General features: G+C 35.0%; 6 protein-coding genes across 6 annotated transcripts; 4 read left to right on the forward strand and 2 right to left on the reverse strand.

Annotated features, from left to right (window-relative positions):
* The first annotated feature begins 466 nt into the window (after window positions 1–466).
* Window positions 467–793, forward strand: LOC6638319 (glycine-rich cell wall structural protein). The gene has a single exon (XM_002061510.1). It carries the CDS (start codon window positions 467–469, stop codon window positions 791–793), a length of 327 nt encoding a protein of 108 aa, XP_002061546.1.
* A 2,900-nt stretch (window positions 794–3,693) lies between these two features.
* On the forward strand, window positions 3,694–4,258 carry LOC6638318. The gene has a single exon (XM_002061509.4). The coding sequence runs from the start codon at window positions 3,773–3,775 to the stop codon at window positions 4,133–4,135; it is 363 nt and encodes a 120-aa protein (XP_002061545.1). The 5' UTR covers window positions 3,694–3,772; the 3' UTR covers window positions 4,136–4,258.
* Window positions 4,259–6,667: 2,409 nt separating this feature from the next.
* Window positions 6,668–7,354, forward strand: LOC6638317 (splicing factor 3B subunit 4). Its single transcript, XM_023177667.1, has one exon. It carries the CDS (start codon window positions 6,668–6,670, stop codon window positions 7,352–7,354), a length of 687 nt encoding a protein of 228 aa, XP_023033435.1.
* Window positions 7,355–10,176: 2,822 nt separating this feature from the next.
* On the reverse strand, window positions 10,177–11,493 carry LOC111519088. Its single transcript, XM_023178016.2, has 2 exons — window positions 11,349–11,493; window positions 10,177–11,285 (listed from the first exon to the last, which is right to left on the reverse strand). Exons 1-2 carry the CDS (start codon window positions 11,452–11,454, stop codon window positions 11,110–11,112), a joined length of 282 nt encoding a protein of 93 aa, XP_023033784.2. The 5' UTR covers window positions 11,455–11,493; the 3' UTR covers window positions 10,177–11,109.
* On the forward strand, window positions 10,699–11,037 carry LOC6638284 (glycine-rich RNA-binding protein 1). The gene has a single exon (XM_023177660.1). It carries the CDS (start codon window positions 10,699–10,701, stop codon window positions 11,035–11,037), a length of 339 nt encoding a protein of 112 aa, XP_023033428.1.
* Window positions 11,494–11,515: 22 nt separating the features above from the next.
* Window positions 11,516–12,051, reverse strand: LOC6638283 (H/ACA ribonucleoprotein complex subunit GAR1). Its single transcript, XM_023177656.2, has one exon. It carries the CDS (start codon window positions 12,020–12,022, stop codon window positions 11,660–11,662), a length of 363 nt encoding a protein of 120 aa, XP_023033424.1. The 5' UTR covers window positions 12,023–12,051; the 3' UTR covers window positions 11,516–11,659.
* Window positions 12,052–13,116: the final 1,065 nt, after the last annotated feature.

Raw genomic sequence — 13,116 nt, forward strand, 5'->3', positions numbered from 1 at the left:
ATTGTATAATAATTTATGCTTAATATTTTATCAAGAAGAACAGAGGATCAAAAATCTTCCCCAATATTCTTTTTCAAATAAAACTAACTAATTTCAATATGACCCCAGCTCCAGCCCCGTTTAATTTGAGGATCACTTGATTTTCGACAATTATATGTTAGAATGTTCTCTAGACTCGAGAGAGAAAGAGAAAGGTAAACGGGAGTCACTTGAAATTTTAGCCTGTGGGTTTCTTTGGTAGTTCCCCTGTCAATTGATAAACAAAAACATTTACAATTTATGATGAAATCATCTTCTATGTCATTCCAATTTAATATAATTAAAGACTCTCAAAGCCTAATGATGCCAGAGTTCACATAGCACAAAAAAAGGATGATTGCGGGGCACCACATTTTGGTGGCTAGTATATAAGAGTTGGAAGATTTCTAATTTCCAGCATTAGTAGACAACCGAAAACAAGCGAAAGATGAAGCCATATCTGATGATTGTAGCTTTCGTGATGATTCTGGCCAGCAGTTTGATATCCTGTCAACCCGTAGAGATTCAGCAGTTGACTTTGGAAGATGTTGATGGACAGCAACAAAATGATGTAAATGGCCCTGGAATTCGACAAGTTCGTCACTTTTTCGGAGGCGGAGGCCGTAGAGGTTATTTTGGCGGCGGCGGAGGCAATCCTTATGGCCGCGGCGCCTATCCTTATAACGGCGGTGGCGGCTATTATCCTAATAGCGGCTATGGCAATAGCTATGCTTCAGCTCAAGCTCAAGCTTCAGCTTCATCCTTTGGGCGATAAAAAAGTTGACTTAAAAATAAATGTGTAAATTTGGAAAACCGATTTAAACTCGATTTACTAATAGGGGGGCTGGATCTAGTGGTTTAAGATTACGCACATGTATTGCTAAATTGTTAACGTCGATGACCGGTTCATAGATTCGCTAATCGATGACTGGGTGGAGGAGCCAGCCATAAACGCACGAAGCGCACTCTATTAATCGTTCACTGCGGTGGAGCAGTCTACAAATATATGTATATATATAGATAGATTTTTATTGTTTTCAATTTGTTTGAGAAATATTCCCAAAAGCCAGTGGAATTTGAATGAAATATCAAAAATATTCCGTTGGCTTAATAGCCAAATTATCTATAAATGCCTTAGCGATGTGTTATTATTAGATAGATATCGCTTTCAATGGAATAAAAGATGCAAATTGAATAAAATTTTAGTGAAAAAATTGAACTTTGGAATCTTATTGATTAGTTGACAATGATCAATGGCCTCTGACTCACCCTAAGCAGTCAGTCTGTTCATAATTATTTGATTTCACAATTATATTTGAAGCAAAGAAAGTGCAAAATACATTCTAGATTCCCCAAAAGTGTGCTATAAGTGCTAAACCATAAAGTGGAGACTCGTTAGACAAGCAAATTATTATTTATGAAGACCACTTAAACCAAGTGTGTTTTATATTACAAGCCTTAAGTTGTTATATCCGATATTTTCTGTGCTACCCAGTAATTTGTTTTGAAAGCTGAACAAAAAAAAAGGCTATTAAATTAGGCTTTACGTTCATTTCAATGAAATGGAAACAAATTAAGATCATTTGAAAGCAATAAACTATTTTCATTGATCAAGAAGAAGTAATAGTTTGGATACCGCGAGTTCCCACTGGGAACTTCCCAGCCTTAGATAGAATTAGAATCTAAATTGATGTCATAAGAGAAATACGGTCCTGCGTTGGAAGCGATAATAAATGAAGTCTTTCACCGGGCATGATACAGATTATTTTAGACCAGTAAATATGTAAATTTATTAAAAACAGAACACTTTTCCATATCACAATAATGGAATATAAGCCACAGAATTATGTACATTTTAATTGGAGTTTCTGAAAATGTCTGCGTAGATTACGACCTATTTTATTTATTAACGGTTTGATATCAACATTTTGAAAAAAAATTATTTTAAAGGCATCTCAACAGAGTAATCAGGCTCCCTGCTTAGCTATGATTACCAAATGAAGCAAAAAAAGATAATCTTATAAAAAAATTTATATTTTTAAAAAATTTTTTTGGAAATTTATTTTAGTTAAGATTACGAATACGCGTACCAAACTATTTACTAACTATTTCAAATGTTCATTAAGAGATTGTCAATGCTTTGAGGAACTGTTTCTTGTTTAAGAAACTTTAAATTAAAATCTGTAAAAGCATTTAGAAGGGGCTGTCTCCTCAACAAGGACGACTATTTTAATCAATATAGCTTTCGAATTTAATTATTCTTTGTCTAATGTTTTTCTTTCCTGTTTTACGTTGATAAAAAAGCAATACAAAAATTCCTACAATGCAAAGTACGAAAAGGCCATCCCGACGATAGTTAAATAAAAGTTCCATGTAAATTCCTAGACTATCACATATTTCCCAAACGATATTTAAATCGAAACTCACATCACTTCCATTAACATCGTCAACATCAACATCGTTATCATTAACATCTGTATTGAAAAACAAAAACAAAAAAACAATTTGTTTAGTTACTTCATATCATATCAAATGGCAAGGGGGGTGGTCAAGTGGGTGGCGAGGTGGGCTTGTATTGAGGGTGTTTGAAATTTTTACAACATCTTGTGAAATATATGAATACGAGGAAAACACAAAAGAACTGCAAATTGTTGTTACAATGCATTTTGTCTATATCTATTCAAAGAGGGCGGCAAAGGCGAGCTATGTAAAGTTTGTTTGTTTTTTGTTTTTAAAAGGGAAACATACTAATTAAATATATTAACAGAGATGATAACAACAACAACAATAGAAATATTTTCAAAGCTATATTTTCTATATATACAAAATTTTAAAATATATATGTTTTGCGGTTTTCTTTTGATCAAATGAAGTACCAGTTAAAAATTGGCACCATTTTTGTTTGATCAGGATACAAAAAAAAACGTAACTTGAGGTAGGTTTGGGTTTACGTAAATTCAAATGAAATGAATCAGTCCCAATAAATTAGCAAGCTTTAAGGAAATTTTTGCGAAATCAGTCAATCTGAATGATGAATCATAGTTATTTCTAGTTAAACTAGGCAAATTAACAAATTAACGCCTAAGCTCGAAAGGTGAAAAAGGTTGAGCCCCTTTGGCCCACAGACAAACTTGCGAAATGCTAGGAAATTGCCAGAACCAAGAATAGACTAGACAGATTTAGATGTAGACTATAAATAAACCAAAAGAAATGGCCAAAAATAAACTGACCATACCAAACCTATGAACTAACCAAACACGAAGAGGAGCGTCCATTTGCACATTGCAAGAGTTAATTGATCAACTTATATATATATATATGATTCACAGAAAAGCCTACCACAACTCGAATTTATTTCGATCAGGGGATGGGGAAAGGACGTGACAAACGGGGGAGTTATCTTTGACGTCTGAGCATTTGATATTAAAAATAAAGACAAAAGAAACAAAATAAACCACATTGACGGAAATGTTGTGCGGTCCAAAAAAAAAAAAAAAAAGTTGCTAATTATATGGAAAGATGTATAGCAAATTAAATTAGTGTTTAACATTTATTATTTGCTCACTACTGTCATCGGAGAGTCTGCCATAATAATTAGCGCATAGTGCGAAATGTTCACAGGGAGAGTATAAAAACGTTTAACAAATCTCCAAGCAGACACAGAACCCACAGGAAGCTCAATAGAAGCAGATCACAAACAGCAAACAAAAAAAAACTTTCAACTATCTTGTGAATTTTAAAATATTCAAACAAAATGCAATCCGTCATCACATTTACTTTTGTCCTGTCGCTTGTTTTGGCTATTGGTCAATCGGCTCCCATTATCTCTTCTACGGATATTAGCGGCAATCCAGTTCCCATCACATCACAGACGGATATCACTGGCGAATTAGTCCGTCAGAAGCGTGCCAATCGGGATTACTATCAGGGAGACTACTTCATCTGTTATCCCAGCAGTGCGGTCTATGGCCAACACGGAGCTGCCACCTTAACTCTGGCCAATCGTCGCTCCGACAATGGTTACTCATCGGGCAATTCGCCTTTTGACTCCTTCGAGGCTCGCAAGGATCGTGCTGATCGTGAACGTGCTGCCTATACCGATAGCTATGGCAAATAAGCAATTATTTATTGCCTTTTTATCTTTTGTTGTTAATACCAATTTGTTATTTATTTTAAGGGATATGAACAGGTCTATATTTATTGTTAAAACATGTTGATAAATTATATTATTTATTATTTATTAAAAACTACAAAAAAATCAAAAACAAAAAACAATTTCTATTTATTTTTACTTGCAATAACGTTAGTAATTTATGCATATAAATATAAGGTTAGCTGGACTTATGGTATTTAGTTAAAGTTCTACAGAAAAAATTATGTTTTTAATGCAATCTGTTCTAACAGTCAGCCTTATCGTAGCTCATGGCAATTATCTTCTGTTAAATAAAAAAATTTTTATATGAGCCAAATTTTCCAAAATAACTTAAAATGTAGCCGATAGGCTTACTGATGAAATTAAGAATAACTACAGATCTTCAATTATTTTTTTATTTATTTCGTGTTATTTTTCCTCTTTCATCATTTAAACTTCTCAATGTTTTAAGGTCTATATAAAAATTGTTCAACTTTTAAAGCATGGCTTTTATTAGTTACCATAAATGAATGACTAACCTAGTTTTGGTCATATTGTCATAAAGCAGTGGCTTCATTTCATTCAATTTAATTCTAAAATGACTTTATGCAGTATACAATGAAGCTTTCGATAACGGTTACTTTAAACAATCTAACTTAATTTGAAATTTAATCTAATATGTAAACAAGGAAACAAAGAAACCAATACGGAAAGACATTGAAGTCGGTATTAAACACAAATGCAAAGACTCACTTGGCAGTAGGAGTCAGTGAAGAGATCTCTGGACTTACAAAGGCTCATATAGAATCAGAATCTTTCATTACACCCTGCCGCACGGTATGGTATGATTAATATCATATATTTTTAATTGTGAAAGTTATTATGATATCTGATGATTGTACGGGTACAGATAGATTACAGAAGGAATAAAAAAATAAATGCAAATACCAAAAACGGAAGGCCCGCCGTTTTACACATATTGTTTTGACACTTGCTGTAAACCCTCTTTTTTGCATTTGGCCATTACAACTGTGGATTATTTAGCGAAGTCTGCTGATGATAGAACTTGGTGGTTCTTGAAATAGCTATACAGCCTATGACTTAAAATCTTATAAATTAGTAAGATTTATTTACCTGAAGCCCCGCTAAAACCCAGTTTTCAAATGCAAAAATCTATAAATCCTTACCAAAAGTTTAACTAATAACTGTAACCAGTGCCAATTAAGAAGATTAAATTAAAGATTAATACTTTAAGCAAAACATAGAACCATATCTGAATTATTCAAAAGGCATCAGTTTAGAATTGCTAGCTAGCTATTTATATTTTGCCTTTATTAAATGTTTGACAAAGACTCAAAATCATATCATAAGAAGCAAGTTCAGTGTAGAAAAAACTATATATAAAAACTTTAGAAACAACTTTAGTCATCAACCAATCGTTACTATCCATAAGCATATCCAGCAACTCATTGCTATCATCATCTTCAAATTATCATCCCACATTTAAAAGAATCAAACATCAATCGGTTTCATCTACATTCTAAAGTAAAATGATATAATTGCACCTATGCAGAATGTTGCGCCGAATCTAGTCCGGCAATACGTTCAAATCGACACTAAGGACGATAAAGGATCATTGCAACTGGCACCCAATATAACCTAAAGAAAAGGACCCAATTTGTTTACGATATTGCCGTTTTCAAACCAATTTTTCGCTCATATTTGACGCAATCTTCTTTTGCAACTGCTGTGAAACTGAAACCAACTGTAGACCTATTGAATAATGTCAGAGCTGATCGATTTACCCATAAATCAAAATCAAAGCAAATAAAGTTTAAGGTGATTGCATATAAACAGTAAAACTTTGCCCTCTTATAGGCTTTAGCCATTCCTAACTACCATCAAATAATGATATAAATTAACCATTCTAACATTCTAGGTCCGTTTTAAATAACAACGTAAGGACATATCCACTTATCATCTCCATTTTCATTGAACAAAGAAAGTTATTCCATAATATGTTGCCTACTTTCAGGCTGTATTTGCAAAATCAAGTTTGTGTCTCAAGTCTTTCGTTTCAAACAAGTAATTCACCACAGCTGAGCGCAATATGTATAGTATTCAATTTTCTGGCTTAAGAAAAAGTGTTCAGAGTCATCGCTCCAGCTCCCAGATCTACCATACGATTTCCAGCTTAAGATTCACTCGTCCGGCGCTGAGATATTTCGCACCTTGTTTACTTTTAGCATTAGGCTAAAAGTGTGAATTGTTTATAAAGAGATTACAAAACTGTTCATGAGACACAAAGTCGGCTGTTCGATCTGCGGCGGACTTCTTTCTTTATTTTTGCTGACAGACATAATAAAACCATAAAAGAAATCACCTTTAAAATGGAAAAAAATTGCAAAAGAAAGTTTACCCCCTCGTTGTTCGTTATTTTTGTCTTTCATGTCGGGGTTTAAAAGGCCTTCACAGCGAAACGGAAGCAAACAGTCAGTCAACAGTAAGTCAACGAAAATGTTGAACAATTTTCAAGTGAAATCTCTGGTCTTGGCCCTACTTATGGCCAATGTAAGCCATTTACATGGACAACCATTGCAGGATCATCATGACCGAGAGCAGCGACAATTGAAACAGATGGCAATGCCTGGAGGAACAGCAGCAGCAGCAGCAGCTGGCACTACGGAAGCCGAGGTACAAATGATGGCGAATACAACCCCAACAATGACCATGCCCATGGCCATGAATCAAATGGGATTGAGTGGCATGCAATTGGCACGTTATCCACAATTATATTTTGGTCCTGGTGCTGGATATCCTTTGCCTGTTCCCGGTCTGCAAACAAATATAGCCAACAATTATCCAAGTTATCCTAATGGCGGCTTTCCGGGTGCCTTTGGTGTGCCACAAGGATATCCCACTGGCTTGATGTATCCTTCGCCAGTGTTTGCACCTCCTCCGCAGCAGCCACAGCAGCAGCTGCCCAATGGTTTTGTGCCTCAGCCATCGGTGGATAATTATGCCAATTTGAATAACATTGTCAATATGGCCAATATTCAGGGTCTGCAGGGAGCCACAACAACCAACAATGGTTTCTATCCACCACCACCGCCCACTGGATTCCAGGGAGGTCCTGTGTTGCCTGGTCTATATCCAACGCCTCCTAATGCTGGCTTTATGCCAGCTTATGCTTCTGCTTTTTAGCCAAACAAACGAATCTTTCATCTTTCATCTGCTTTTAATTTATTGCATTAATTTATTTAATTTCTATTTATATAAATATATATTCTCAAAGAACATTTCATTTAACCTTTGTTACCAAATTTCTTGGGCCATTGATAGACTTTTGGCACTTGTGGCAATGGTTGCCTTCTCTGCTGATATGGATGTGGTTGTTGTTGCTGGGAAAATGTCTGCCAGCCTCCAGTTGGTCTATTTCCAGCCAATCTATAGGCTCCTTTGCCAATTTGACTTGGCGCTATGCCATCCAGACGCATAAAGTAACCTGGTGGTAATTTTGCCAGACCATTTGCCAAAGAGACTAACATCATCATCAGCATAACTAGCATCCCGAGAACATTTTGGTTCCTCATCTTGACCAGAACTGTGTTGGCTTCAAGGCCAACATCTGGCTTTTATACCAGCCTCTCCATCCAGCATCCAGCATCTAGCATCCAGCATCTTGGGGTACTATATATGTCAATTGATCCCCATACTGGAAAGTAGGTAAACTGGGATTGGGATTCGAAGTTAACTTGCATTTGACAGTGGTAACTGCATGTATTAAACCGGTTACACTTCATGGCTAGTATATCACACGAATATACACACACAGACACACGCACGCACACACTCTGACAGACGCAGAGACACCTCTTAGCTCTTGCTAATTGCCAAGTCAAGTGCAAGGCTGAAAAGAGGGCCAAGCGGTCAAGTTGCAGGTTTTCAAATTAAATTATTACGAGCTTCGTCACTTAAGAGCCTTCTAACGGTATCTAAAGTAGAAGAAGTAGAGGGAAAAGTTGCTAATTTTAGTTTATGCACAGAAACATAAAAATTAGTTTTAAGAAAATTGCTAAAGGTATTCATATAAGTAAACCAATCTTGTGATATAATCATTTCAATGTATTAAATAGGTATTTATAATTTAAACAGAAATTGCATTAAGAATAACTAAACAAAAAAATATGAGTCATTAAACAAAAATAATTGAAAATTAAGAATGATTATAAGATTTAAGCGTAAAATCTATGCATAAATTTTAATAATAGGAATACAATAGAAATAGAGAAAAGAAAGATTCGAATTTCATAGGAAATTCTTTTTAAGAGCCTGCATAAAGACATCTGATTTTAAATAAACACACTTTGAAATATTTTTCTATTGATTTTGTTTCCAAATATTCATAAACCTGAATCTAGGTTTGGGAATCAAAAATTTCCCAAGTTCTAGCAACTTAGCAACAGCAAGAATCGGATATATTCTCATCTGTACTTAGAACAATCCATAATAAAGAAAAACAAAAACCTATGTTCAAAATTAAATCTGAACAATCCAAAATTCTCTATTACAAGTATGTGAGGAAAATAATTAAATGGCACCCAAAATATTACATTTTTATTATTATTATTATTAAAGTATAGGATATAGTTGTAAACTATCAACCTAACTACATTTTACAAGCACTGGCAACTAAAGCCTTCGGCTTATTGTTAGACGAAAGCTACATCCATACACTAGCCTTACTGGGCCACAGTCAGTTGACTAAATGACTGGGCCACTTAGACAACTCATCTACAGAGGACTGCCAAAATATTACATATTTTTAGATAGAGTATCAGTATCAGTATATCAGATAGAGTAAAGTCAATCTAACGAAGATGATTATAAAATGTCATAGGCAGCAAATAGCTATGTGTTTCAAAAACATCCTAGTTCTACTAACACAGGATTATTTCTCTGTCCCTAAACTCTCTCCTTTACCTGTAAGATACTGATCTGTAAATGAGCCACGATTTGAAAAATTTGCTGTCGATATGAGAATTTCTAATAAAAAAACGTTCCGAATGAAAGAGTAACAAATATTTGTATTGTTTTTACGTTTTTAAGCTGCGAAATCATCTCCAGCTATAGGAAAACTAACACTTAATCCCGAAAATGCCTTCAGAACCCTTAATTTCCTTTTAAGTGTAGTCCAGTAAGAAAAGAATCACTTCTTTGGCTCAGTGTATAATGCCTTTAAAAGTGAAATTGAGATCGTGCTGTTTGACATGTTAACTGAACACTCAAATAATGCACTTTTGCAGATAAGCTGAACAAAAAATGTCATTCTTTATGATTTACAATCTCAATGAGAGAAGTAGAGTAAAAGAAGGACAGAGGAAATGTCAGAAGAGAGTGAAAAAGAGATGAAACGACAGTAATTGAGTGAGAGTGAAAATTTCAGCTACCTGTGAGTAAACCAAAAAGGTCATTGATAGTTTCGAGCAGGTAAATCAAAGGTGAGGGATAATCCACAAAAATAAAACACATACATACATATATAGGTGCTCAATAGAAAAATTTTCCTTCAAGTTACCTAAGAACATTTTTGTAGTCAGTCTTCAATTGCAACTTAAAGGATGAACTACATCTGCGTAACACTTCTAATAGTCCTTTTTCTTTGGCTAGTCGAGGCTAGACCATGGTGGCCTCACACCCAAGACACTACATACGATGCCAGTTTGGATCCTTTGGTCTGGTCACGTGCTTTTGTTCAAGACACTGTGCGAAAATCGCGCACAAATCACCATCATACGAAACCTCATTATGGTCGAAGGAAAATTCTCAAAAATACTTGGTGGCAAGAGCCACAGGATTACATGAAGAGGAAACATTATCGCACTGGCAAAAATCTTTCTGGACGACGTCGACCATCCGCACGTGAGCGTCACTTAGGTGCTAAGCAATTTAAATTAAGAACAAATCATCCGACCAATCTATATTAATTAGCATAAAATAAAAACAAAACAAAACAAAATCAAGAGACAGATGTTATTATTTTTAAACTTAAGTTTTGTGGCATTAACGTCATCAAATCCTGTCACGTTTTGTTTAGCACAGGAGCTAATAATCCAAAAACTGGTTTCAACTGATCATACATACACGCACTTTAAGGTCATTTGCCATTTCATGACCAAAAATATGGTAACAACTTGGTAAATACTAAATAAATATGTAAATATGATGTAACCGGCGAGGCACCAGGCATGGCTATGACTTTGCGTCTGTGTCAATATGAGGGAAGATCATGGCGAGACCCAACCCAAAAATCTAACAAAAATCGGACAGATGAATGAAAGTAAATGTTGCAAAAGAAAAGAAGAAGTCACATATTTTATTGACTCTAACAATTAACAGTTGGACGCACGAGCCCATAGCTAGAGAGAGAGAAGAAGGCAACCCAAAAATGACTATAAAAACGTTAGTTACCAGGGCTAATGGCATCAAATTTGTCTGACCAACAACCAAGAGTAACCAAAAATTTACAAACCAAATCACCAAAGAAAATGAAATTCTTTTATACATTGTGCATCCTGATCTTGACGGTGATGATCTTGCCCAGTCAAGCATTGCCGGTAGAGCAAATAAATCTTTTGGATCTGGAATTGGATGAACCTCATACGGCAGATAACGAGCAGGTGGCAGAAGCTGATCTTCAACGCGTCACACGTGGACTAGGAGGCTTTGATTTTGGTGGCAAATTTGGAGGACTTGGCGGCGGTCTGGGCGGTCTGAAGGGAGGCTTTGGCGGCTTGGGACATGGTTTTGGCGGCGGTTTCGGTGGCCTAGGACATGGCTTTGGTGGCGGTCTTGGCAGTTTCAAAGGACTTTTCAACAAATTCTAAATACCAACATCATTTCTTATCTCTTTTCTACACTTAGTACAAATAAATGTTAATTTTAATTAGTTTATTATATTAAAATTGTCCTGTTTGATATATGGGATTTAGAGCTCCATAGAACTCTAATGTGGGAGCTGGCGTTGAAGTTGTTCTTAGTCTGGGTAAAGGAGTGGAAGTTGAAGTGGTTTCTGTACTAAAGGCTCTACGCAATTGGGCCAACAAACGAGGCCAAGAGTAAAGAGGTCGTTTAACTGGAAAAAAATAAAGAATTGTAGAAAAAACTTTAAGAAATTTCACACAGAAAAAAAACGTACCTTTGCTGGTGCTAATGGGAGCCACTTTAACATCGTATTCTCGTTCATCTAGAGTTGAGGCCAAAGCCAGCAAAAGTAACAACTCACAGAGTAGCAAACGAAACATATTTTCAAACTAAATAAAATGAAATTGTCATTCCATTTTAAAGCATTTTTTTACACGAAAGCTTTCCCCTTATTAAGCCAAAGAAGTTGTAAACAATTTGTTTGTTTATTTTTTTTTCATAGTTTTATTGCCACTGAACAGCACAAAGAAATATCACAAAATCACAATCGATTGATCGATAGATCTCTCGCACTCCCTCTCCCTTTCAGCCATAAAATCCACCGAAGCCACCACCGAAACCACCGCCACGATATCGGGTACGTGTACGTGTCACATAGCGTGTACGTTGATAGCCCCCGCCAAAGCCACCGAAACCTCCACCATAGTATCCGCCATAGAAGGGTGGAGGCGGCGGTGGTGGTGGTCCAAAGAATGGTGGTGGTGGATAGAATTGGCGCACTTTTCTAGTATTCTCCTCCGACAATGTGGCATCAGTTTGATCCGTTTCACCAGCTTCTGCCAATTGGCCAAGTGTCTGCTCCTTCTCCTCGATGGCTTCGCTGCTTGCGAGCACAACAAAACTGAGGCAACAGATAAAAAATAGAACTCCAGTTCGCTTTGAAAACATTTTTAGATACTAAACGTCATTAGAGCTTGGCGTTTTAATTTATATATAAACCCAAAAGACGAGTAGTTGGGGGTAGAATGAATTAAGAAGAGGTTTATTGGCCTGTTCTTTGTGTGAAGCTCATTTGAGTGTGTGTGTGTGTTTGTGTGTATATATTTGTCATTGAATGTAAAGAATAATTAGCGAAAAAACCCAAAAATATGAAAACAACCATTAGTAAAAATATAGCATAAAGAATTTGTGATACTCTGAGGCAAATGCCATGCTAGTTAAAGAATTTGTTAAACCGGATTTTCCCTATGCGAGAAATGTGTTTTATTTTGAAAAATTTGAACCCTGCTTAAGACATCTTTGAAACTCTCCGGACTGTTGATTTAAGGGTCCTAAGTAAACCTTTGAAAGCCGCATTTTTACCATATATTTTCGATGGAATGTTTAAAAAATTAAAACAAAAAAGAAAAATAATAATATATCGAAACCTTATTTTTATTTTCACAAAAATTTTCTGCTCTATCATTATTTGAGTTCGTTAAATGAAAATGGAGTATTTGGTAAGTATTTTTCTTTAGAATTTATTTGAGAATAAGTAAAAAATTAATTAGTTACAAAATAAATACTTTACCTTTCATAATGCATATAGTACTTATTTCAATTCTGAGAACTGTAGATTATACCATAATACTTTCTATTAAACTCACTTCAATAAGTATTATGCTTTAATTTTAAAAACTTAGTACTTATGTATATAAGTGTTTATAACTTATTAGAGTACTTACTTGTGTACTTACTTTGGAACAAATTTGATTTAATTTAGCGTCGAGCTAAAAACATGGTACTAGGTACGTTGACTCCCAAGTTCAGAACTTATTGTTAGATTGGTAAGTTTATTTGAGTTTAATTATTTCAGTACTTTAGTAGCTTCTTTATTGCTTACTTAAAGTACTGAAATACTAACCTCAGTAGTTTAGAACATAATTACTTTAATTATATTATAGTTTGTTATTGTTTTTTAAATTTCTTTCTTCTAACTGTATTTATATTAATTGCCATTTTATATGATTTGTTACTAACCTAAAAGATTAGGATAACAATAC

Source organism: Drosophila willistoni (genome assembly GCF_018902025.1).
Source record: "Drosophila willistoni isolate 14030-0811.24 chromosome 2L unlocalized genomic scaffold, UCI_dwil_1.1 Seg139, whole genome shotgun sequence".
In the NCBI taxonomy this organism is placed as follows: domain Eukaryota; kingdom Metazoa; phylum Arthropoda; class Insecta; order Diptera; family Drosophilidae; genus Drosophila; species Drosophila willistoni.

Coding starts and splice junctions, on each gene's coding strand:
- LOC6638319 (XM_002061510.1), top strand. CDS start 467: ATGAAGCCATATCTGATGATTGTAGCTTTCGTGATGATTCTGGCCAGC.
- LOC6638318 (XM_002061509.4), top strand. CDS start 3,773: ATGCAATCCGTCATCACATTTACTTTTGTCCTGTCGCTTGTTTTGGCT.
- LOC6638317 (XM_023177667.1), top strand. CDS start 6,668: ATGTTGAACAATTTTCAAGTGAAATCTCTGGTCTTGGCCCTACTTATG.
- LOC6638284 (XM_023177660.1), top strand. CDS start 10,699: ATGAAATTCTTTTATACATTGTGCATCCTGATCTTGACGGTGATGATC.
- LOC111519088 (XM_023178016.2), bottom strand. CDS start 11,454: ATGTTTCGTTTGCTACTCTGTGAGTTGTTACTTTTGCTGGCTTTGGCC. Junction 11,286..11,348: donor TCCCATTAGCACCAGCAAAG/GTACGTTTTTTT, acceptor ATTTTTTTCCAG/TTAAACGACCTCTTTACTCT.
- LOC6638283 (XM_023177656.2), bottom strand. CDS start 12,022: ATGTTTTCAAAGCGAACTGGAGTTCTATTTTTTATCTGTTGCCTCAGT.